At 38.3% G+C, this 26,236-nt stretch overlaps 1 protein-coding gene across 4 annotated transcripts in view; it reads right to left on the reverse strand.

The window, feature by feature from the left end:
* The window catches only part of Cnr1 (cannabinoid receptor 1), a 26,840-nt gene continuing 604 nt past the window's right edge, over positions 1-26,236 (reverse strand). For 2 of the 4 annotated variants that reach the window (XM_048807329.1, XM_048807380.1), the window contains exon 2: positions 1-5,466. In XM_048807329.1, coding sequence (XP_048663286.1) covers positions 3,983-5,404 — 1,422 coding nt within the window. In that variant the 5' untranslated portion in view covers positions 5,405-5,466 and the 3' untranslated portion in view covers positions 1-3,982. Of the gene's footprint in view, positions 5,467-23,618; positions 25,065-25,150; positions 26,023-26,236 lie in introns of those variants that run through there. The other 2 variants (XM_015498140.2, XM_048807420.1) reach the window with 2 other exon arrangements.

Genomic DNA, 26,236 nt, shown 5'->3' on the forward strand with positions numbered 1-26,236 from the left:
TTTTATGTTCTTCATGATAATCTAGAATTTTATTTGATTCCAGGTAACTTTGGACAATAGACAGGATGAAATGTTTTCTCTTGAATAAATAACAGTTAAATTACATCAATGAAATAAAATATACTATGGGCTTAATACATTGTAAATATTACAGAAGTACTACTTTGCTATAGTTACTTAATGACTGAAGCTACATTTAATAACAATCTTACCATTACTTGTATACAAGGTATTATACAGATTACTAACGAAGATATTACAGCGGTTGCAAGGATATTACCAGTTCAACAAACATCTAACAATACAATATTCTTCTAAGAGGAAAAGTAATAATGTTAGATTTATAGACAATAAAGAGTTACATTTTCCACTTGAAACACTGGAAATAAGAATCCAGATAATCTGGTATCTTGATTCATACTATTACAAGAAAAAGTTTTCTTTCTTGGGGACTCTGATCCCCAGGAGGCCTAGTCCAGTAAGATTACATGAAGAGAGCTTTTAGGATGCCACAGCAATGTAAAGAAACTCTCCTATCTGAAAAGTACTGATTTGTAAGCCACTGCTTAAACATCTGACCCTTTAAAACCTATATACATACATTCAGCCCAGAGTCTTTTGTCTATATTACAATAGGCATTGTTAACACTTCATCAGAAGGCCAGTGCAAGACGATTGTGAACAGCTGTTGCCCAGCATTTCGGAGATTTTAAAATATCATACAAATATACAGTTAGAGTGTGAGAAATCTAATATTGGTGGTCTCTTTTACAGATGTGAAATGGCAAAAATTAATCAACAGGACCGTAACTAGAGTGCTACTCATCCGAGGGCCTGATTCTCATTTGGTGGTTGGGCCTCTTTCCTGCAAAGTTGGTTTAGGCAGCAAAAAATCCTGGACATTCAATACCAGACAGAACTGACTGAAAGTGCCAGGGAAGTCTGGGAATCATCTCAATTGCAGGTATGTGACTGCAGCATCTCCCAGATCTAATTTCTTTTACATATATTTAATATGTAATGAAAAATTAGAGGTTCTTGGAGACAACCTGACTGTTCTAAATGAAACTGCTAGTCTAGGACTGAATCATCATTATTATGAAGAAATTGAGTGGGCTGGGAATTTCGCCCTTTCTGAAGACAAGTGATGACAGAATGCACGGTGAGGACAAATATGTCATCTTAGGGGGACAGTAGAGGACTCTGATGCCAGAGCTTATAAATACTTAAATTCAAACTGTATTTAAATTAATGGATATAATTAAGGGATCAGCTAATGAATGATACTAATGAATGGTAATTCTAATGAGTATATTCATTGGGGAGAACATCTTAGTCACTTGGGTTAGGAAATGATATGAGAAGTGTCAAAGTGAATCCAACTCATTTTAAACGTTTTTAAATGAAGGTAGTATAACACACACGTGATGATATTTCACAGATATTTCTTAAAATATCAATAAGCACCGAGTTTAGTGCTGTCAGCCCCATTGTCCCTTAATTTATTATATATGATTTAGGTCTTAAAAGCACAACATACTAAAAAATCTACATGGCATTCACACAAATACAGTTTCAAAAATGAATTCTGAATTTTTTATATCTATGATAAGAATTTCCTCTCCACCAGGTCTTCATAGCTGTGAGAAAAGAGTTGGTACTGCCTGGTGAGCTCTAAGACATGCAGATTAATATTTAGAGTGATCCAGGACAAAAGACTGGAAATTCTTAAATGGAAACTAGACTCTGGTGAATCCTTTTATGTCAATCATTTTCTTTCCTTCTAAAGAGATCTTAATCCTCCAGCACCCTGAGCCCTTGCTTCATTTCACACAGAGGTAAAGTGAGGGAGCCAACAGGCAGATTCTAGCTAAATCCTAGCTTGGTCCATGGGCCCCATTCCATCTTAGAACATAAACTGCAAGAAGTGGAACCACCCCACCAGGCTGCTGGGGTATCATGAGAGCTAGAAATCACCAGATAGACACTAGGTCTTCACTTTCATGCATTGCAGGCCTCATGTTCTCTAGGAGTCATGCTTTATCTGTATAAGGAGAGATTATAAGTAAGTAAAGTTTGTCAGGGTTAAGTGGCTTCTCAAGCAGTATCTTTCCTTACTGGAAAAGGGTTCAATTCTGAGCACCCATGGTACCATTAAGGAGTCTGAGATTGGGACATCAGTAGAAAGCAAGCCAGCTTAGGCTTTAGCATATCTTGCCACCAGGAAGCAGAGGAAAAGGCTATTCCACAATGACTGACACAAAGCCAGGTGCCAGGCTAACACCAAGGACATCTGGGCAAAGCAGAGAAACAGCATCCATGGCCCAGGCCTCAGCCCCAGGTGTGGTGGCTCTTCACTGCCACTGTTGGATTCAGCCTCCCTAAGCCACATGACCTGGACCTGGCAGTGCTACTGTAGTGTGAGGTATACCATGATGATGAAACTTGGGTCACACTACCTATACACAAACTAACGAACATTACTGTTTGGGGATTTTAGAACCATCTTACTTTTTAATGATCTATATCTCCATAACCTTGGTAAATATTAGGTTCTCAGAAACCCAAACACTCTCATTTCCCCCACAGCAATACTGTAAATACAAACCTTTACTTGGGAACCTGTCATTGATTACTTCTTGTTATGAACTGGTCTCACATAATATCTAAAGGTCAATTTATTAATTCAATCTCTCTCTCAAGGAGGAGAATTTTCTCTGAATGATTTTCTCAGAATTTTTATCAGAAGATTTCTGGAAGAACTCAATTTTAGAAACTGAATTCATGTGCAAGAGTACAGCAAGTGGTACAGTTTACATTTGGTCACAGTTGTCTCACCTTATGACACTGCTGTTAACAGTACAAGATAGAAACACACATATACACACATTTATATTCACATTCACACACAGTATAATTTTACTGATCCAGACAATACTTTGATTTAAAAAAAAAAGACTATTATTTGACCACCCAGGGATGGAATCTACTTACACTTGGAATAGAAGAATGCAATACTCTTCAAGTAAACAGCAACTGCACAGAGATACAATATACATTAAGATTGACACATGCTGTCTTAAGAGGTTCAGTAATTAGCTAACGACTAAAGAAAGTCAGAGATGTCAGCCTAAAAAAAGTCAATATGCTTTCTCTCTTCCATTCTGATTATAATCCATTACCCAACAGAACATCTATGATCCAGAAGATAAGTGTCCTCTTATGAAAATGCAGGGCTAACCAATTTTTAAGGGTCAATGAATTCTGCTCAATACTTTGGACAGTCTTCAAATTCTTCTTGTTGTCTTAAGAGAAAAATAAACCTTTAGGTATCTCAGTGTCAAATTTAGATATTTCAAGAAACATTAAGGTTTCTAAAGTTAGATCATGGGCAATAATACTTTTGAAAAGTGGTCTCATTGGCATATATCCACTGCTGTGTTCCATTGTTCTCATAAAAGTCAACCTTTTGGTTTTGCTTAACTAGACAAATATACACAACACATAGGAAACACTGACACACAACTCACAGGACACAATACATTTTACAAAATATCTCTACTTTAGTGCTATAACTGTTGTAAAAATTGACACCTCTGATACTATGAACAAATACACGTCACATTTATAATGAAAGTTGTGGTTACAAAGGCATTACTCATCTGATGGCATTTTTCTATGGGTACTTTAGACTTAAAATCATGTAGCCAAAGGTTTCCCTCCTATTTCGTTGAGACTTTGAAGGACCATTCAGTCACTTGAGCAACAGGCATTCTTCACTGTAAACCCCTGGAGAACAGAGTTTGAGTACCTAAACTATTGAAATGTCAACGAACTGATAAATGAGCATGGTGACAATCACCTTTTCACTGAGCATGGTAAACTTAAAAAAATATAACCAATGAGACGACAGACTCTTCTAGGTTTTGAGCTTAAAAAAAAAATGAATTTCTTTTCCTGTGTTGCCAGAGAGGCATCAGGCTCACAGAGCCTCGGCAGACGTGTCTGTGGACACAGACATGGTCACCTTGGCGATCTTGACCGTGCTCTTGATGCAGCTTTCTGCAGCCCTGTGAACACTGGCTGTGTTGTTTGCATGCTTGTGCAGGCAGTCCGAGTCCCCCATGCTGTTATCCAGAGGCTGCGCAGTGCCTTCACATGAGGGGAACATGCTCCGGAAAGCATGTCTCAGGTCCTTGCTCCTCAGAGCATAGATGATGGGGTTCACGGTGGAGTTCAGCAGACAGAGCATACTGCAGAAGGCAAACACCGTCTTAATGAGCTTGTTCATCTTCCCGAAGACATCGTACACCATGATCGCGAGCAGAGGGCCCCAGCAGATGATCAAAACCACCAGGATCAGGACCAGGGTCTTGGCCAGTCTAATGTCCATGCGGGCTTGGTCCGGCCGGGTCACCTGTACCTTGCCATCCTCTGACGTGTGGATGATGATGCTTTTCTGAGTTCCACGTTGAATCATGCGGACTGCGTGGCTGTGAGCTTTCCAGAGAATATACATGTATGCATACACAATGAACAGCAGCAGCACGCTGGTGACCCCGATCCAGAACATCAGGTAGGTTTCATCAATCAGTGGGAAAATATCTGAGCAGACAGATTGCAGTTTCTTGCAGTTCCAACCCAGAAGAGGCAGCACAGCAATTACAATCGCGATGGTCCACATCAGGCAAAAGGCCACCACAGCTTTGGGCCTGGTGACGATTCTCTTATAGGCCAGGGGCCTGTGAATAGATATGTACCTGTCGATGGCCGTGAGGAACAGGCTGCCTACAGAGGCAGTGAAGGAGGCTGTGACCCCGCCCAGTTTGAAGAGAAACACGTTGGGGCTATCTTTGCGGTGGAACACGTGGAAGTCAACGAAGCTGTAGACGAAAATGACACTCCCCAGAAGGTCTGCCACTGCCAGGCTGCCAATGAAGTGATAGGAAGGCCTGCAGCGGAGGCTACGGGAGTGGAGGATGACACAGAGCACCAGCAGGTTCTCCAGAACCGTGAAGGTGCCCAGTGTGAGGGACAGCACGGCGATGGCCAGCTGTTGGCTGGGGTTCAGAATCATGAAGCACTCCATGTCCATGAAGTTCTCCCCACACTGGATATTCTCCTCATTCTCCTTGTAGGATGAGAGCGACTTGTTGTAGAATTCTGTAATGTTGTTTCCCGGGTCTACTGGGACTAACTGGGCGTTGTCTCCTGCAGTCATCTTTTCTTGGAAGGGACTGCCCCTAAAAGAAGTTAAAGGAAATTTCTGTGGGAAGTACCCTAATTTGGATGCCATTTCGCCTTTGATGTCTTCGTACTGGATGTCATTCGAGCCCACGTAGAGGAGGTCTGTGGTGATGGTGCGGAAGGTGGTATCTGCAAGGCCATCTAGGATCGACTTCATAACCTCAGCCTTCGATTAGGCCAGACTCAAAGTGACTGGGAAAGAGATCGCAGGAGGGGATCCTAACAAGAGGGAAAACAGATAAACTGAATGGTGAGAAAACCAGAAGAAAAATAAAAACATCACACACACACGTGCCATCATGACGTGTCATTGTGTCTCTGAATACAGATCAAGTCCTTGTAGTTTCTGTCAACACAATGTGCCAGTCATTCAGGGGAGAGCCTCCCCCAAAGCTGGGGGTGGAGTGGCATACATCAGAAACATCTTTTATTTCTTAAGCTGTCTGGATTGGAGTCACTGCAGAAGTCCTGACTGGGCCTCCAGGATCAAGCAGGCCAAGGTAAATGAAATATTCCCTGGCTACAGTGTGCATTCCACAGGAAGTGTGTACCACTCGGCTTCTATGACCACATACACAGCACCCCATGCCAATGGGGCAGGGAGTTCACCCACAATTGTGCGTCTGGAACACTACCTTGTCAGATGGGTGGGAATAAATGTATAAGACAACCAAAGCAAAAAAAAAAATGCAGAATCAGGTGTTGAGTTGCAATCTGTGTGTTTCTGTAAAGGGAAAGGAGGGAAATGCTAAAACCAAGAGGCAGCTCCAGGCCATGGTGGGAAGATCTGCTCCACCAGGCAAGTTTCCTCCCCCAGAGAAGAGATGTTCTGGACTGAGCTGTAGCTGAGATGAACTTCTAAAATCTCTATAGCAGCCAAGAAGAATGTCACAATGCCTACTCTCGTACTGAAGCTGGTGGCAAACCAGACCTTGAACACCTGAGAAGGGTGAGGATGAAGCATGCCTCCTGAGAGCAATCACTGCAAGTGGTCTGCTGACACAAGAGTCACAGGGGACAGGAACCAGGCCTAGTGGAGTCCAAGACTTTCCAAGTAGAAAGCTCTGGAAATAAGGACAACTAAGAGGAGGGGGCCACATTTTAAGGGCTCTCCAGTTTTAAGTTAAATAAATTGGTGTTTCAAAATTAAGAGCTAGAGAACTGATCTCACCATTTATATAAATGCTTGTTTAAAAAATGGCTGTTCATCTCTCTAGTTTATGAAATCCATTATAAGTATAGCATGGTATCTATACTAATTGAAATTATACTAAGAGCCAGTACTCTGCTTATTAATTGCTACTTGTTACTCCTAAACACAAGGCACTATGGAAACTAACTCTCAAGTGTCCTTAGGGTCCCTGACAGCCTTTATCTTGGAATAAATTTAAAAGTTCTAGGTCTTCCTGATAAAATAACCTGCTTATTAGAATTAATAATTTATTATTGTATTATCCATTCAACAAACTATGGAGCACCCACTATGTGCCATGCACTGGATTAGACACTAGTGTCTTGACAGCTTCAAGGAGCCCATGGGAAGTGTACTATCCAGCAGAGGAGATGGGCGGCTGCTCCAGTAATTAAGAGCAAATGCAGTGTGAGCTACCCCTGGAGACTTCAGGATGCTGGGGAACATCCAATCCAGGGGGCTGAAGGTGGCTTCCCCAAGGAGAGAATGTTTATGCCAAGAATAGGTAGGAATAGTGTAGATGGGGAAAGGACATAGAATCAAAGAAAATATTTTAAAATTAATACCCTAAATGTCACAAATTTTAAAAAAGAAAAAGTGATTTGGATTAGACATAAAGTGAGAAATATGGCCCACCTTCCCACAGTCTGCCTTCTCAAGTCCAGGCCACAATCAGTGTGTGCCAGAATTAGGGCACCTGCACTCCAATCAGTTTTCCTGTCTTTCTCTGATCCTAGTCTCTTTGATCATTGCCATGCAGCTATTGGCCTGATCTTTAGAAATCACATGGATAATTATGTGACTTCCCTGTTTCAACTTCTCTGCCAGGGATGAAGTCATTGCAATAAAAAGCTTCCTGTGATCTAGCCCTGCCTGTCTCCCTAGCCCTCCCCTCAGCACCCCTAACCTCACCATGTGAGCTGTACCAGATGGATTCCAGTTCCACAAACACATCAAATTGATTGCTTTTTAGCTCAATGCTCTGCTTCCTACTTATCCTAACACTCTTCTGCCCAAGCATTCTCTCTTTCTGCCTGTTCATCTCCCCCACATCAGTTTGGTGTCACTACTTCCCCTAGCTCCTTGCTTCCCATGTTCAGATAAAATACCCTCTTTGGGGTTCCCGAATAACCAAATAGAGTTCTGTCATAGCACTTACTAAATTTTTCAGTATTTCTGTGTTTGCATTTGCTCTGCTCCTTCCTCTAACTCACCAGAGAACAAGCTCATTGAGGACTTTGTTGGGGACGTTACCTATTTTAGTATTTAACTCCCAACATTTAATATGCTGACTGGCACATAAAGGAGGCTCTAAATAAGTTGGTTGATTGGTGCTCTATTTGAATGCATTCAAATATAAATCTTGAATTTATTTATTTATTTATTTGGGCCCTAATCCTTGATGGGTAACATTTGTCACTACTCAGGAAATGAGATTTTTCCCTTAGTCTGGGCTGATATACACTCAAATCAAGGCAGTGACCCAGGAACAAAGGCTGGTTGCTGAAGCTATAGAGATATAGGATGCAGAAATAAGGCAAAACCGCAAATATATATTTGAATGCATTCAAATAGAGTAAAAAAAAATGTTCTTTTCTATTCAAGATGGGAGAGGTATTCTTCCAATTGTGAAAAATAAATAAGCACATTATTTGAATCAAGGTTTCAAGCCCAAAGAGCCGCCTGATCCATTTGTGTTATAAAAATGCTATATTTAGGTGATGTTAACATCATTCTAAATGATGCAGCCTATGTGATTACATAGTCTACATACTCAAGAAGGAGCTACATGACAGGCACTATGCGGGGGGCAAGGTAAACAAGAACACTGGCACTGTCCCACCAAATGGCAAACAAAGCAAGAGTCCCCAGCACTCATATGACAGGTAAGCCAAAGGGCTCCCTTCAGCCCTCCAAGACTGCCCAAGCACAGTATGGAGGCAACTGACAAACCAAGGGCCCTAATCCTCCATGGGTAACTTTTGTCACTAGTCAGGAAAATTAGATTTTCCCCTTAATCTGGGCTTTCAAGCCAGTTCTGCACACTGTTCTGCACTGACATAGAACAAGGCACTTGGGAACAGTCAGCTGCTTTTCCAGAGACAGGAGTTCCAGGATACAAACAACACAGAGGCACCTAATGTGGTTAGGGTGCTAAGCCCACCCAAAATCAGGGCAGTGGCCTAGGAGCAAAGGCTGGTTGCTGAAGCTACAGAAATACAGGATGCAGAAATAAGGCCAAATTCCAACAGTCAACCTGGTTGTCCAGAGCTTTATGGTTCTTTTACCTAAAGACTCTCCTGAGCTCCAACCTCAGCCTGGATCCAATTAAGTCTCAGTGTCCTTAGGGTCCCTGTCATCTCCTTTCTCACCTCTTCATCTCTTCAAGAACATGTCCTATGTGTGCCACCATTGGGCTGTTTCTCAGGAGTCAACTCATGCTATTTGCAAACTTGTTTGCTAAACTATTCCACTCACACGTGAAAGCTTTCGTCCATAATCAAGGAGACCCAGAAGATAGTCATGGTGTATGAGAGCTGTTCCTTACATGGTCACACAAAAACATCTTGAGCTCACACAAAAACATACAATTTCCTGGTCCTGGAAGATGACATTCTGCTCTATGAATAGACCATCACACCTGCCACCTTTCTTCTTCCTCTTCCCTTCCCTCTGCCTGAACACTCATTTCCAAGATCCTTGCCTATTAAATTGATCTTGTAATGATTGCACCAAATTGTGCCAATGCTACTTCATGTCTGAGACTTTCTTGACCAGCCCTTGCCATCAGGCATAACTTGAACCCCTAGTTTATCCCTCTGTCATAGGCCTCTTCATTTAAATGTGTATTTACATATTTATTTTCATAACTAGAATTCAGTTCCAAACACAGAATGTTGTCTTTTTACCTTTAGGTGATTTACCAGCCTGAGAGCAGGAGGAGAGAGCAGGGCACCCATGGAAATGCTCACCAGAACCTAGTAAGATGGCAGTTGATTGGACATTTAAAACAGTGATTTAATACTATTTCTTTGCCTTTCTTAAAATTTGAGAATAGGAAGATAACTCAATGGACATTTGGCCTAAAAAGCAAAACTGGAGCTTACATTTCCAAATAGTTTCTGGGCACATAGTCCATGGCCTCTGTCCTTAAGACATTTTCCCTCAAGTGACAAACTCCCCAATACTTTCACTTAAAATCTAATTTTAAAATTTATATGTATATATACAAAATATGTATGTGTATGTATATATATGACTTACCAGATTCAAATTCAAAAGTTACAGAAAAAATACTCAGTGAAAAGTCAATTCTTTTTACCATACACATTCAAGATATATATATATATATATTTGTACCCTCTATACTCCCTTTTAAGAAAATAGTAACATACTACACATACTGTTTCAAACCTTGCTCTTCATTGAAGGCATATTAAATCTGGGAAGGTGAGGTATGGTGGTGCACACCTGTAACCCCAGCTACTCAAGAGGCTGAGGCAGGAGGATCACAAGTTTGAGGCCAGCCTGGGTAGCTTAGTAAGACTCTGTCTCAAAATAAAATGGGCTGGGGGTATAGTAAAGGAAAAAAAGTATGCATTGAGATAGTCCACATTAACAAATAAAACCTCTCTTTTGATTTAACACCTGCTCTATTAAGGTCTGTTAGATGAATGTGCCTCACCTCCTACAAAAGGGATGTTTTGGATATTTGTCATCTTTTGTTAATACAAATAATGCTGCAACATTTTCATTTTTCACATTTCTTTTGGTATTGCAAGTAATCTTTCTACTACCTAAACTCTTACCTTGGACTTACTGTAAAACCTCCTCCTCCCTCTCTTCAACAGTCAGGTACATCACTTAACTCTTGCTGATTTCCCCCCTTTGTTCACATAAAGGGGGCTTATTACAGGCAGGTGGCACTCTGAGCCTTTTATATATCAACTCACTTATTCATGGCCCTATAAGGTAGATGCTGTTATTATCCCCGTTTTTAGAAGAAAGGCACAGAATGGGTAATTTGACATTAGCACATCTAAAATAGTGGTAGAGCTAGGACTCAACCCAGATGTCAACCACATTTCAAGTGCTTAATGCGGCTAGTGGCTACCACATTCAACAGTGCAGGCCTAGCACTCCTGCTCTTTGCCTTTTTGATGCACTCTCTCTCTGAGCTAAGAAGAGGTATGACTATACATCTATTTTCCTTATTTTCCCTGCTGATTTCAACCAGCCAAAGCACTAGTCAACAGAAAGAACATTGCATTAGGAGTTAGCAGACCAAGATAAGTGTCAGATGTTATTGAGGAAGTAATCTTTCTAAGGTCAGTATTTCACCTGCAAATTGGGGATAATGGTGATGACAGTCATGACTAAATCACAGAATTGTTATGAAAATAAATGCACATAAGACCCTTAGCATACAACAAAAAATTAAGTCTTCAATAAATATTAGTCAATTAGTTCTTATGACCCTTTGCTATACACCATATACTAATGATATCTCAAGAATATATAATCTATACTAATTATTATTATAATATTATATGTGCTAATTATATCTCAAGAATATGCACTACCTTAACTGGATCACAGGCTACTTATTCGTTTTGTCTCAATGATTAAAGCATATAGCAAATAGGAGATACATACATAGTGGAGGGGATGTTCCCTGAGTATTTATTATATTCAGACATTTGAGAAACTTTAGATATTTTATTATTAAACTACTATAATCCTATCAGGTGCTTATTTATAATTCCTATTTCACAAAGTGAGGGTTTTTAGATATTAAAAAAATTATCCAGATTGTGAAAAATTTTCTTGCAGTTGAGTTCATGTTTCTCAGACTCCAAAGTCTCTCTTTTTAGACCTTATGTGCTGCTTTAAGAATTAACATAGAGCGCTGGCAACGTGGTGGGGGAGGGCGGGGGGAGGGTCCGGCGGCGGCGGCCACCCGGCGCGGGCTGCGTCCAGAGGAATTCCCGGACGCGCATTGTCCAGATATGAACCAAGATTTGGCCTTTTCACCAAGAGAAAAGGGAAGGCTCATGGGCATGGGCACACAGTGCTGAGATCGTGGGCACACATACTGGGGATTGAACCCAGGGGCCTCATGCATGCCCGGCAAGCGCTCTACCACTGAGCTGCTTCTTCAACCCAGTAAACTAGTTTTAAACAAAAAAAAAAAAAAGAATTAACATAAACTTTATTAAAGCCATTTGCATCTTATATTCAAATATTCCAGCCTCTTAAAAACATAAGGCACTTTGCCAATAGTAATTAACACTATTTCCTACTAACTCACCATTTCCTATCCCAGCCTATCTAGGTAAATCTGCCTACTGGGATGGCCCCAAGGATTAAAATTTTAGTCAATATTTTTGAGAGCTATCAAGCTTCTTCAATAAAGACAAAGGGTCATAGACCTTATTTTCAGTAAAGCAAAAAACAAAAAACAAAAACAAAAACACGTGTTCTGTTATTTCTCCACAGGAAGATCACTGCATATGTGATCACAACTTCCCATATTAATGCCACCAAACACTTCATTAAAACAAATTAGCTTGTTAAAATCTAAGCCAGGGCATGAAGTTATGAGATATAGAGAAATTTCTGTCCAATATAAGCCAACTTTAATTAAAGAATATACTTAAGGTCTGGGGCTGTAGCTCAGTGGTAGATTGCTTGCTTCACACATGTGAGGCACTGGGTTAAATCCTCAGCACCACATAAAAATAAATGAATAAATACAGATATTGTGTCCATCTACAACTAAAAAATATTAAAATAAAAAGAATATAGTTAAAAAGAAAACATGGATTTTGTGCAGTTCAAAGATCTTCGTAATGTCAAAACACCACACTGTAAAGGCTATTTTAGCAGTTAATGGGATCGTGGCAGGAAAACTGTTTTCTACATTTTGATAATTCTTTCTTTTATTTCTACATTTGGATTATTACAGTAATTTCCACCTTATTATTTTTTTTGCATTGAGAGTTTTCTTTGAGAGTTCATTAGCAATATAGAGCAATATAGCTTAGGCTTTGGGGGAGGTAGCTGCCATTAATTTTGTTTTTGTTTGCTACTGGGAAAATCATAATTGGAAATTTTTAACAAGGTGTGTGGATGTACCTATTAAAGAAGCAGCTGGTTTTTATTATGCGTATAGTAAAAGTATGATTGTTAAAGAGATTTTCTTAGAATTATACTTTAAAAAATATAACCAACATATTCTAACAATTTAAGCTATAAATCATGTCTTTAGAGTAATAATAAAATGATTAGAATGTGTTAATTTTTTTTAGAAAAATACTTCAAATTGAATAGAATCACCTCACCTGTACTTTCTGTCCTTCTCTCTATCTGCACACCTGCCTCTCTGCTATCCTCTTCCCCCATAAAAACACAGTTCACATCTCATCAACTACAGGCTCTGATGTCATCAAAGGAATTTTTGGGGTATGGCAACAGCATAGAGGTTTTTTTTTATTTTAAATGTTTATCCAGAGTCCAGATTTTTATTACCATTTTAAAGGTTTCTGATTAGGTTGAGTGTGACGTAAGTCCTGAAAACAAGATTTCAAATACAGCCACTTCTATATCAATATTATTTAACCATAGTTATTTTAGTTTTCACTGCCCCACTGAAGACCTTCTTTATTTTAAAGGGCCATTTCAATATTCAGGTATTTGCATCTGGAGTCAAAATTCTTATTGTTCTAGACTGTGTGGCATCTCTAGGGAAATAATAAGCAGGCTAGTATTTGCTCTGTGCAGGATGTTTTATGTCCAAGAAAGCAGAAAACTCTTTGGAAGTAACAGAAGGACTGATGATTCTGGATATAGCTATATATTCTGCTCTTCTCTAATATTTGAAGTTTGCAAATTGCTTTAAGGAAATGATACCAAGTTTACAGTGGCTGAACAGAGAGAGGGGTCCATGATATCAGATGCAGGAGGTCCAGGCTCTTGCTTAACCTGCTGTCTCCCCTACTTGGTTAATTCTGGGTTCTACTCAGCTGCCTCATAAAAGAGCCATGTGAAGGGCTCAAGAGAATGAAGGTCCCAGTGGATATATCCATTATTTTCCATTCATTTCTGAGAATAAGTCTGGTTCCTACTAATTCAATCAAGAAAAATAGCTAGCTAATTTATTTCTCTAAAGTTAGTAGGAAAAATTTTAGTTGACTCTTATAACAACATTATATCTAAGTTATGTCCTCAATAGACATAGCAGGTCTCATGGGCCAACATCATAACATAATGCATGATGGTTTGGTGTTAGTTGATTGGGCAATGAATCTCTTCAAAATCTTACCTAATTGTTAGTGGTTTGGAATTACTGAAGCAATTTGGTCATTTTTTTTACATCATCTACTATAGTAATGTAAAATAAAGAATTTATTTAATTAACCTGATAATTCAGGCAAAAATGCATAATCCTTCTTCCTGGTACTAATGTCAGCTCCTTTTTCTATATATAAAAGAAAATTCCATTACAGTGGTAATGCTTGGTTGGCTCTCAAAGCTTTAGCTCTTCATATGTTTTGTTAAAAATATAGAAGTTATTAAATGCACCATTTTCTTTGTTTTTTTCTTTACTAACAATAGGAATATTAGATTTTCCATGAAAATATATCAACTAAAAGGAACTGAAGACATTAAGACACTTATAAAGCTGTATTTCTTTTCAAAAAATTCAATGTAAAATATTCCTTATTATTTAACATTTAAATCCTTATTAAATCTTAAATTTCAGGGCTTAAGAAAATGATGCCTTGAAATTACAAAAGGCTCAGGCACAGTTTTGTGATGATGTTACATGAAAAGCCTGTCACAAAGGTGAATTAATTATACAAATAAAATGATCTGTTGATTTATGTAACAAATTTCTTTCACCATTTAATTTTGCTCTGCCATTTAGATGTTTCCTCCTACTAAGTGCCTTGGCCTATTCTGTAAGAGAGAGATGCTTTCCACACAGTCTGTAAGGAAAACACCTAACAGAGAACATGCAGTTTTCAATTCCATAAAAACCATGGTCCACACATAAAATACTACGTAAGATTGTCCTTATCTTGCATGTGAGATTTCATCATTAAAAGTAGAAAGCAATATATTATTCTGGTCCATAAATTATGTAGGACCTAGTAAGCAGGCTCTTATCTTTGCCATTCATTATGAAGTACTCTACAGCAATAGATATCATAGGTATACAATATGATATCCAATTGTGTGGTATAGCTTTCAGTTTCTTCTCCAACTATTGAAGAAGAGGTATTTTCATTTTTAAGCCATGCACATACAAATTAAGCCCAGCTTCAGTTTTATTCTTTCAGTTTCAAATCTGAAATTTAGATGAACAAATATGGACATTAAAGAAAAACCTCAATTTTCAAATATTTTCATTTAAGAAATAGCTGAATATTTTTATGTTCCAGTCATCATGCTAAGTAGGATATTATTTTTCTTTAATATTTATGTAAAATAGATGTTATTTCAATCCCCATTCTGTACACAAAAACACTGAGTCTTACAGAGGTAAAAATGCTTTGCCAAAGGTCTGCAAACAGTGGGAGCAGGGCTGGAATCCAGGTCTGCATAATTCAGAGTGCCTGCTCCTCACTGTGAGATACAGGAATCATATAGTAAGAAACCCTTTCTTTGATCCTAGGGAAAGGGAAGAGTCCGTTTGGGGGAAGGAGGTCACAAACAGTACATGATAATTTTACATGATGAACAACTAAAATATGAATGATCAGTTGAGAGCAAAAACATTGGTCATAGCACCTGCAACACATTCTTCACCAGTGGTCTTCAGGGGCAAAGTATGGTGATCAACTATATATAGTTTCAATGATCAAATCTTTCATGTGAGATAAAGACAGTCTTAAGTAAGTATTTCATGTGGCTTTTAAGTATGGATAGTTTTCTTTGGCAAAAAGTCAGCTGATCATTAGGGAATTAAGCTTGAGTTTTGGTCTCCATACAAGCATACAACTGAAAAGGTATCCAAATGTCAAAATTACATAAAATGCATCAACAAAGATCTACCCCAGGATCTTTTCTCTCAGCATCAAAAGCAAGTCCTAAGGTCTTCAGGAACAAAGTATGCCAATCATCTATAAACTAAAAGTTCTAACTCTCGATTAGCACATTGTTTGCAGTAATTATTGGCAAATATATAAAATCTAAGTCCTCTTTGTCTCTATTTTTATCTTTAATTAGGAAAGGTGGTTCCATTTTATTTACTTTTTTTTGCTTCGTCAGTCAATTACGATGACTGCGGTTGGTAATGACACCCCTCCACAACACCATGAGACACGAAGAGGAGAGCTTCTTTAGTCTGAATGAGACAAGATGACTGTTAAGTCAACAAAAGCTTGTAATGTCCATTCTCTATGTGGTGGAGAGATTCTCACTTGAAATCTATCAAGTTCCCACCATGAGCTATGCATTTTTCTTAGATCCAGAGGGAATAAGATTCTCTCTCTGGCCAGTTCCTAAGTTCTGACCTAGAATCACAGTAGACAAATTGTATAAAACTTAGTTTGACTCCAACAAATAAGAGATTGTTAGACTTCTAGTGCCCAATAAGATAAAGGTGTGTTACCACAGCAATGTGATTGATGGATACAGAGTTATAGGCCTTCAGATGCTTTATTTAGTTCATTTTTACTGGGCACGCAGTCTGTGCCTACCACTAGACATTATATTCCAAGCATGCATGTTTTCTGTGATTCACTCCTGAAATATATCCATGTTTTACACTTACGTAATATATAAAGGTTGGGTAAATGGAAACAAGGGAAATGATTCTCCATTTCACCCCACCCCCCAAATAAAGCCCACCCATCTGTCTATCCCGTCCCACAGATGAAAGAATAGGATAAGAATAGGATATGAAAGTGTGTAATAGGGATATTTTTACCACCAAAGAGTATGGGCTGTTCATTGATGACCTCTGCCGGAAGTGACAATGGGCAATGCCAAACCATTCTGTAGCAGTCTCTCATGTCTAATCCCTCCAGACCATGAACACTTTGAGAGCTGGGACCCGTCTTGCAGGTCCTCTGCCTAACTCAGGGTTTGGCACAGAGTAGGCATTCTGTTTACAAAATGGATATTGGCAGGCATTAGCAACATGACAGATCTAACTTAAGATAATGGCTTTATGAATAGTTTTCTTTGTCAAAAATCCAGATGATTGTTAGGGATTAAAGTTGATTCTTGGTTTCCATACAAACATGCATCTGAAAAAGTCCCCAAATATCAAAATTAGATAAAATGCATCAACAAAGATCTACCCTAGGATCTTTTCTCTCAGTATCAAGTGAAAGTTATGGGCCACAACCAGATATTTGTTTTTCACTCTGATCCTGGTTCACTCTGGGTGTGTGTTATGAACTGCAATGATTAGTCACATAACAATGATACATAAAGAGATTTTGGGGACACACACAGCCTTGGATAAATACTAATTACACACTGTTGATATAACTTTAAAGACAACACATGAAATTATTATAATAATTTTTCTTTCCCCAAGCACATGTTACGCATTGATCTTTCCCAAATGGGTTTCTCTATATGCAACTGTGTTTTCAAAACAACTTGTCAAGACAAGTTATGTGAAAATCCAACCACTAGATGGAGTGGCTTTTATAAGCCCTTTTTATAAGCCCTCGGGAATTAATTTGTTATTCTATTCACTGGACATAGTTCTTGCTTTGGTTGAGCAACTTCTCCTCCTGCTACAACATTTTATGAATTTTACAACTGAATTAATTAAAATATAAATAAGAAAATATGTCATGGAGGGTTCAAATGGATTATTATGAATGCCTACAAAAACCAAATTTCTAATTACTTTTCTCGGGTAAAAGGGCATTGAGAAAATTTAATATATTGACAAAAATTAATTGTGAATATTGGAATTTTGCCTCAAGAAAGTAATTAAGAATAAGTAGAGAAAAGCAGTTCTGCTGAAAATAAATGTTTATGCCAAGAGATGCTAAAAGTAAGAGGAGAGTTCTCAGGAGCCCAAAATCAATTCTAATAACAAACTCAACACATTTCTATTTCATGAAATATTGGGCTTTCCCATTTCTAAATATTAAGTTACCAATACAGGTCATAATTCTATGATGAAAAAGAATGCAAAATAATTTTCTATTATATAGGGAGTGAAGTAGAACATTTCACAAGTGAATATTAGTTCAAATACTCAAATTGAGGACACAGTGACTTCCTAAATAATTCAATTTCCTTCCAATTATTATTTCACTCACTGAAATAATTTAAAATAAGTTTTTATTATTGCTTAAATCCAGGGAAACATATTTTAGAAACTAGGCACTTCTGTTTCACCCACTTTGGTTGGAATATTTAGGAAAGTCTCAGTGTGTACTAACAATGTAAGATATAAACAGAAAAATGTGCTTTCAAGATGCAAATAATTATATACACACAGAAGTAGAAGTACTCGGTTTCAGTAAGAATGTAAAATATAATTTGGAAATGCAGTTGTGGCTTAGAAGTAAGCATGCAATTTGGATTCAAGTGTGGAATCATTATGCCACTGAAACCATGAGGTGGTTTTATTGTATGCATTCAAGGTCAGACTCTTTCTAGGGTTTCTGTGATTCAGTTATGAGATTCTGAACAGAGCTGAAACTGAAAATGTTCAGAAAGAGTGACAAGAAGATAAAGAACTAGGAAGATAAAGACTGGTGCAAATGAGCTGAAAACTCTAGTGTGCATTTTAGAAAATAGTCTGAGAAGTCACATAGTTGTCTGCAAGTGCACACAAGGTAGTCTACAGGTCAACAGCTCTCAAAGTGTCTCTGAACCAACAGTAGTACCAGGCATCATCTGAAAACTTTTGAGAAATGTGAATTACCAGGCTCCAGCTCAGATCTGGGAAATTAGAAACACTAGAGTTGGGGCACATCTGTGTTTTTAACAGGATGCCAGAAGATTCTGACACATTCTGAAGTTTCAAAACCACTGTTAAAGATTGTAGAAACTCAGGAAAAAAAAAACTAAATAAGGAGAAGAAATAGAATTAAATTTTAAGAATTGTTAGATAGGAAGAAAGAATATTCTGAGTATAGGTTTTTAGATCATTGAAATGAAGTGCTAAGAGAGCCTGCCCATAATAGACTCTGACAGATCTTTAAAACCAGGATATTCCCATTTGATGGAACAGAATAATGTTAGTCTGGCCTGAAAATAAATATAAGGGGAGGGAAACTTCTCCAGGTTTCTCAGTGTACAATTCAGGGCTTCTCTAGACTTTTTCATGACACTTATTGTTAAACATTTTACCCAGCAAAGCGGCTTCAAGATGTAATGTATACTAACACAGCACACAGACATAAATTTAAAAACTCTACACCATTTTCTCCTAATTCTATTTACAAAGCCTATGCAAAGCTTTATTGGAGTGCTAAGCTATTTCTCTTAACACCACTGGGAAGGAATCCATGAGTACTGAACTTAACAGAATGGGAAAAAAGTAAAAGTAATTAACATCTCAGCTTATTTTTTTTAAGCTAGAAACATTTGCTTCAGTTAATCTTTACCCCCAAACCATAAAATATTATATTAAAAGAGATGAGCCCAGAAAATGACAAACTAAAATGGCAATTTTGAAGTATCTAAAGTAACATAGTTGCACTGCAAATTCTTAAAGAATTATTCTAGTAATTATACAATTTACACTGATTCTAGTTGGTCGAAAAAATTTAAAATACTTACAAGTTATAAGTATATGGAAATGTGTCCCAAAGCACTTCAAATGTATGACCCTGCAAAAGCTGTTTCTTCTCTAATTATTTAATCAATAAAAGTGGACCACGGATTACTTACAGTTAGTTACCTTACTGATAGCTAAAAATCATTAAAATATCCCCCCACCTTTTTAAATAAGAAGTAAGATGCCATTTCCAAAAGTAGTTATGCATCCTTCAAAGTCAAGTATCCACACATGCAGAGACACAAAATTCCTTGGATAATCTTTTGCTTACTTATGTGTTAAACTGTCTGGCTTTCCTTTTTCTCTCTCCATATATACTTGTTCACCAGTTGTACAAAAGCTAGAGAAAACATTTACAAATTCTGGCAGCAACGCATTGAAATAATTTGAAAATGTGGTCCATTTTACCAGCCATTATGGAATAAACCAAAATACTCGGGTCATAGCAGCATTAAACTGCTCTTATAAAGAAAAAATACATTTGATTTTTAAATATAGCTGCAAAATAAGCAAACATGGATGACAAAGAATAACTGCCTAAATAATTTTTTGGAGATCACTGGTATTGATTTACTTGTTATAGAAATCAGTGTTGTGAAAATACTTAATACATATGTCCATAGAAGTAGAGATTAATTAAAACAAGTTTTTAGTCTTTTAAAACACATTAGAATTATCAACAGTTTGAATATAACACTCCTTACAACTTAATTCAATTTACTGAACTCAGATTGATTTCAATTTTCTTCTCTAAAGAAAACATGGTCCAAAAGAATGGATGAAGAAAACAGGGGACCCTACCATTTAAACATAAATTTTGAAAAACTTGAATTCCTAATTATATCATATTTAATTATATTTAAATATACTATGGACATATGCAGTTTGTGAAAGCATTTGCCGGTATATTAAACCACCACAACAGATTGCCTGGCACATCTTTGAAAAATGCCTCTGCTTTTCTTTAAAAAGCAATAGCATAGAATTTGCTAGTAGGGAAAAAAAATAGATTATTACATTATCAAATTTTGGGAGCTATACTGCACTTTATCTCCTGAAGTTAAAAGAAAATTTAAAATGTTATTCAGACTTGACAAAAGATAGTGAGGAATAAAGCCAAAGATATCAAATCTCTATTCGATCAACTAAAATTTCAAACAATAAAGAATCCAACTATCTAACTAAGAGTGGAAAAACAAAACATTCAATGATAAACTAAAATATTGTCATTTAAAATCATAAAGATGTGTTCAAATATAATAAGAACATTGTATTCTTAGGAAAAAAAGATTTGCCACTTGGGTTAGAGAAAAGGGAACTTAAATCACTTCTTGCATTCAAAAAAATACAAAATCTACTTTGTGAAACTTAATTTAAAATTTACTGAATATAATGAAGTAGTACAATGGGTTAAAAAGAGAGCTGTCTGAAAAACAAGGATTCCCATCTAACCAGTCTCAACTCATTTATTCAAAAACAAATCAAGACAAAAGAAAACAAAACTTTGAAAGATTTCCTAACCTGCAGGTGTGACAATCTCTCCAGCTGAGACCCAAACAAAATCCATAGCATTCCCAGAACAAATGCAATGACTCTGCCAGACCCACTGGCTCAGGTTTAGGGAGCAAACAATTCTTTCCTCATAAACCCATAAAAACTCAACTATGAACTTCAAAATTCCATGGTTGCTAAGTTATTAAATTAACCTGTCCAAATGAAGCTTTCAGATTACAGGCTATCTCAACTTTATCCTTTAGTAATCCATATGGAAAACACTTCAAATATATGAAAAAAATCAATGAAAACTCGATTAAGACTATACTTGCTTATGCAACTAACTGTCCTATAATAACTATTACAATGGAATGTACTTTATTTCACCATAAGACATCATGTTCAGTAAAGAAGTAAGACTCAGGAAGTAAATATTTTACCTTAAGAACTAGAAATAATCACACTGATTGCTTTACATAACAGTTTTGACCTATTATCACTGTTACATCATAAACATTTCTATTATCTACGGGGGCAAGTTTGAGATAGAAGTCCATATAACATCACACAATTTGAATAGTAACAAGAGAAGTGATGAAGACAACTAAAACAACGCTCTTCCCCCCGCCTCACAAATTTTCTCAAGTTTTAAATTCCTTGTGATACAACATTATAACACTTTATATATAAAACAAATACAACTATCTTACTATGCATTTTGTGAAATGGTAATAACCTATATTTTTTCCTAATTGGTATAGACCTAACTTCTAAAACTAATAAATAATTTTTAGCATGACTTGTAAAAGCTGTCTTAAACTCATTAGTTTTATAAAAAAAAATTATAATCCAATGATGTGGTACTCATTCTGGCATATTTGCAAGACTCTTAGAATACATGGGCCTGGAACCAATTTCCTCCTATCCTGGAAAACAAGAACAGCCATGTTTTGATTCAAGGTGAATACTTCTTTTTTGCCTTGAGTCTTCAGTGTCCATCTGCACAGTTGCTTTGAACTTGAATATTTCTCCAAATTTGTAGAATTCATTTAAAATCATAAAGATGTGTTCAAATATATTAAAAGGCAACATCTATGAAGAAGTTTGTTTATGTATGTATATAAATGTGTTTACACACCCAGCTGTCTAAAATAATGCAGTATTAATAGAAATATTCTGGATGATGCTTATCATTACTTTTGGTCCAGAAAATATTTTGGAGAAATCTGAGTTGATCTATAAGATGAAGCCAAATTAACATACAACTATACATGATAAATGAATTAAGTGATTGTCAGAGCATTAAATAGCAATTCAGTGGCAAAGTGTTGAGTCCCCAGAACCCTCCTCCCCAAATAGCACTCATGCAGTTAATGCACAAAGTTAGCAGCATTTCTTATGAGAACAGGATCAAGAACAAATTGGAGATATAGGTGAGGGAGATACGAAGTTAAAATTCTGCCAATACAAAATACACAAATTGTTTTTTATTTTTTCTTCTTTAAGTTCTCCACCAATCTTCAGTCAATAAGAGACAATCCAGCAGATCTGGCTATTTCTAGAAATATAGATATGAAGTATGTAAACCTGGCCCTAGTACAGTTTTTCAAACAATGTTGGGTTCAAGTTCAGAGTCAAAAGCATAATTATAAATAATTTATATCCAAAGGCTAGTTTCATTCTATTTGTCAGTTCAATTAGAAAATGATGAACACAAAAATAGAAGAGACAGACTTACACTGGGGGAGACACGGCATCCTTTTAAGCACAGAATGCAAGCTCTCATCTGTGTTCTTTATGCAACTGAGCTAACATAATTACGCTAAGAATAACAGACAGCAACCTGAAGGACAGGCTCCATAGTACTAACCAAATTCAAGAAGCTATAACCAAATCTCATTTCACTAATTATGTGTTGTTAGGTATTTCCAAATTCAATTTGTTACTTTTGTTTGTTTGTTTGTTTGTTTGTTTCAGCATTCCTGGATAGCTAGTTAGGGGAAATAATCCCTTAAATTATTAGGCCAACTGTTTTCTCAGAGGAAACATTTGGTAAACATTGTGAATTCTAAACCGCTATTAGAAGTTCCATTTCATAACAGTTTATTCTTACCCAGTAAAGTATTCCAATTCTAATTCCAAAAACTAATATGCAAGGCAACCAAAGAGCCTGTCTAAATTTCTTGGTGGTTAATGTTAATTCTGAGTCAAAGCAAAGCAGAGTGTCACACAATTGTTTTGAAAGAGTTTCTCAGGCTTTGCCTTAGTAATTAATAAGCTGACACTGCATACTAAATACTTATCAACAGAATCAATGGGGCTGCTTCCTTCTTGAGAAAATAGGTAAACCGATTCAAGGAGTTTTCTTTAGAAATAGACTGTAATATGTCACAAATGTAGTGGTTCTTTTGGAGAATTTTCATTCCCAGCAGTTTCAGCTTGGTAACATTTAACAATTTCACTATTTTAACATTTTGAAATGCCAAAAAGAACACACTGATCCTGCAGCTAGGCTTATTAGAGAAGAGCAATCTCACAGGCAAGACGGAGAGGAACATAGTCCACTGGGAAAAGGGTAACAGAAAAAGACAGAAAACAGTGGATAACAAACAAAGCCAAGCACTACTCCAATGTGAGATCTGATTTTCACCAGAATTGAAAACTTTGCACACTAAATTAAATATCACCTATGACTTAATTAAAGCTCTAGTTACAATATACATTTATAGATACATATTGATGCTATTAAAATTCAGGGTATAAATATCTAATTTTCCTCCCTAACAATGAGTATGCAAGCATAGTAATTTTATTTTTGAAGGGTCATAACTGAGCATTTCCACCCTGTGGCATTATTTTACCCTCCTGTAGGCATAGAAACACAATGAGACCTCTCTCCATTAGACACTTGATACATACCTCAGCCAAGAGTATTCCTCGCCTGGTGTGGGAGACATCTTTGAAACAAAAAGAGTCCATTTACAGTAAGTTCTCCTGATAATCTAATACACATTAGTTTTTTAAAACATGCTCAACATGAAGCCTCTTGCCCAACTAAGGTAACTGTTATTATACCTGCAAATAACTGCCTGCAATGTGCAATGTTTTAAACATTCTGGTGGTGCATGCATTCTGTTCATGTATGAATATAATCAGAAAATTATTTGCTTTCTTAAGAAACTATACCTGGCCTTTTATTTTGATAAAATTGCTCTTAACTGAGTTAAGAGTGTGGGGGAGGGGGAAAGAGTAGCAGGAAGAAAAGGGACAGAGAAAAATCAATCCGTATATCTTCCCTTGCAAACTGTCAGGAGGGTAGGATTAGAAAAGCAACACTTTAAATCAGATAAAGTCCTACGGGAACCTTAAGGTTGGTTGCTGTGAGCTTCTCAATATTCTGCAAAATAGACTGATGTCAGTAGTGACCCCTCTGATATTCAATGTCCACTGAGTTTCCTCTAAGAAATTGCATTTCCCCCATTGTTCAAAAGATATTAACTTGGTAATAAAATGAGAAGTTAGAGGACCCACAGAAATATCTTTCAACACTTTTAAAACCACTAAACCTGCTCTAAAATCTTATTGGAGTAAATGCTCAAGGAAGGTTAATAGACCAAGAGATAAACAAAGGCAGGATTGGCTCTTATTTGGAAGAAAATTTTTAAAATCAAAGGCAAAATGTTTAATAGGTTACTATTTTTTCCTCACCTGTTCAGTTTAAAACCTTTGAGAGATAATGTATTAAAATTAGAATCATGCATATTGCTTTCAAACTTTCAAATGATCAAACGACACCTTTTCACGTCTATCACAGCAAACATTTGCATTCGGGAGTGATCCATTTGTGATTTGTGAACCTTATCAAAAATGCAACATCAACTTTATTCATCTAATGGCTAGCTCTGAGTTAAATGGTTCTATCTACATTTAAATACTAAATACTATGCTCTTTTTTTCTCCTAGAAGTGGCTTCTATAGCTTTTTTTTTCTATGTCAAAAGTTTATTATTTGACATACATTTCTTTACATGACATTTAATATTTTATTTAGTAGGTTTTTACGTTTGATGCAGAGATTGATGTTATTTCTCTGGGAATATTTCATTGCTGATAAGGTTTATAGACATTAAGCATCAATTCAAGCGCCTGTTTTTCAAACATGCACAATTACACATTTTCTACAAACAGACATCAGTGCATACAGAGAGCCAGGTGCACACACATCCAATAAACAGTAAATGGTAGAAACCTCCAGAAGTAGCACAGACAACAGTTAGCAGTCTGAGGCTATACACCTAAGTAAACACCGACACACGGTTCCCTCTCCCAGAATAAGAACTCCACGAAGGACACTTGGGGGCTGGTACCCAAGTGGTCAGGACACAGTGGTCAGTACCCAAAGGGGCAGGAGGCGGAAAAAGTATTTCCAAACACAACTCTGCCAGGTCTTACCCTTCGCATCCCCTGATCCTCAGGGCAGAAGCTCCCTCAGCACCTCTCGTCCAGCTCAGGGGTAGGTTCTCCGCTAGAAGGAAGCGTCCCCCCTGACTCTATGGAGAGCTGTGCAGGGAGTCGAGGCGCCCCGCCTGGGCCAGGGGAAGGCACAGGCGCCGCGGGAGCCTAGAAGAAGCGGAGGCGGAAAAGAAGTGGAGAAGGAAGGGGTGGCTGAGGGAGTAGCGTAGGGGAGGTAGCGCCGGCGGGGTGGAGCTGGGTGTGCCTCCAGCGGTCGGTCAGTAAGTCAGTCGGTCCGCGCGCCGGCGTCCCCTGCTTCCAGCGCCCGCCCGCGACAACAACGCGGACTGGCGCCCCCTCTGCTCCGGCTGCCACTGAGCCTCGCCCCTTTCTCGGGCTCTTCACTGGGTCCTCCCGCTGGCCCCGCCTGGCCCGGCGTGGGGCCGCCCGTCTCCGCCAGCCTGAGCGCCCGTCGCCTCGCCCTGCTCGCGTGGTCCCTGCCTCTCCCTCTGCTCGCGCTCTGCCTCTGGCTCCCTCTCAGTCCCATTTATGAAGCGCGGTCCCATCACGTGTTAATGAGCCTTTGTCCTGCCCTGGCAGCGGCGGCGGCACAGACTCCGCCGAGGGAACTGCGCGGGGAGGGACCCGCGCGCGGCGCCCGCGGCTCCAAACTTTGCTGGCGCGGGGTACCCGCGGTGACACTGGCCTCGAGGCCAAAGGGACTAGCCTTTTCCTCTGGCGTCACCTACTTCTCTTCCTCCCTCTCCTCGTCGCTCCTTCGTTGCCACAGCGCTCCCGGGGGACCCCGCGGCCATGACCCCTCTCTCCTCCCGGATACCCTCACACCCTGGCCGAGCCAAAAAGGGGCTCGTGCCTGAGCCGCCCCCGACCTCTGGGCCATTAATCACGCACGCCCGGGCTGCGCGCAGCACCAACACCTTGCGCGGAGGTCACGTCTGGGGCAGCGGGTTTAGCCACAAGGGGAAAAGGAGCAAGAGGGGAGAAGCCGAGGCACGCCGAACCCGGGGGTGCGGCCTCGGGCTCCTCTCCCTCTACCTTAGGCCGCCCCCGCGGCGGGCCGCAGCG

Source organism: Marmota marmota, unplaced genomic scaffold, assembly GCF_001458135.2.
Source record: "Marmota marmota marmota unplaced genomic scaffold, marMar, whole genome shotgun sequence".
In the NCBI taxonomy this organism is placed as follows: Eukaryota; Metazoa; Chordata; class Mammalia; order Rodentia; family Sciuridae; genus Marmota; species Marmota marmota.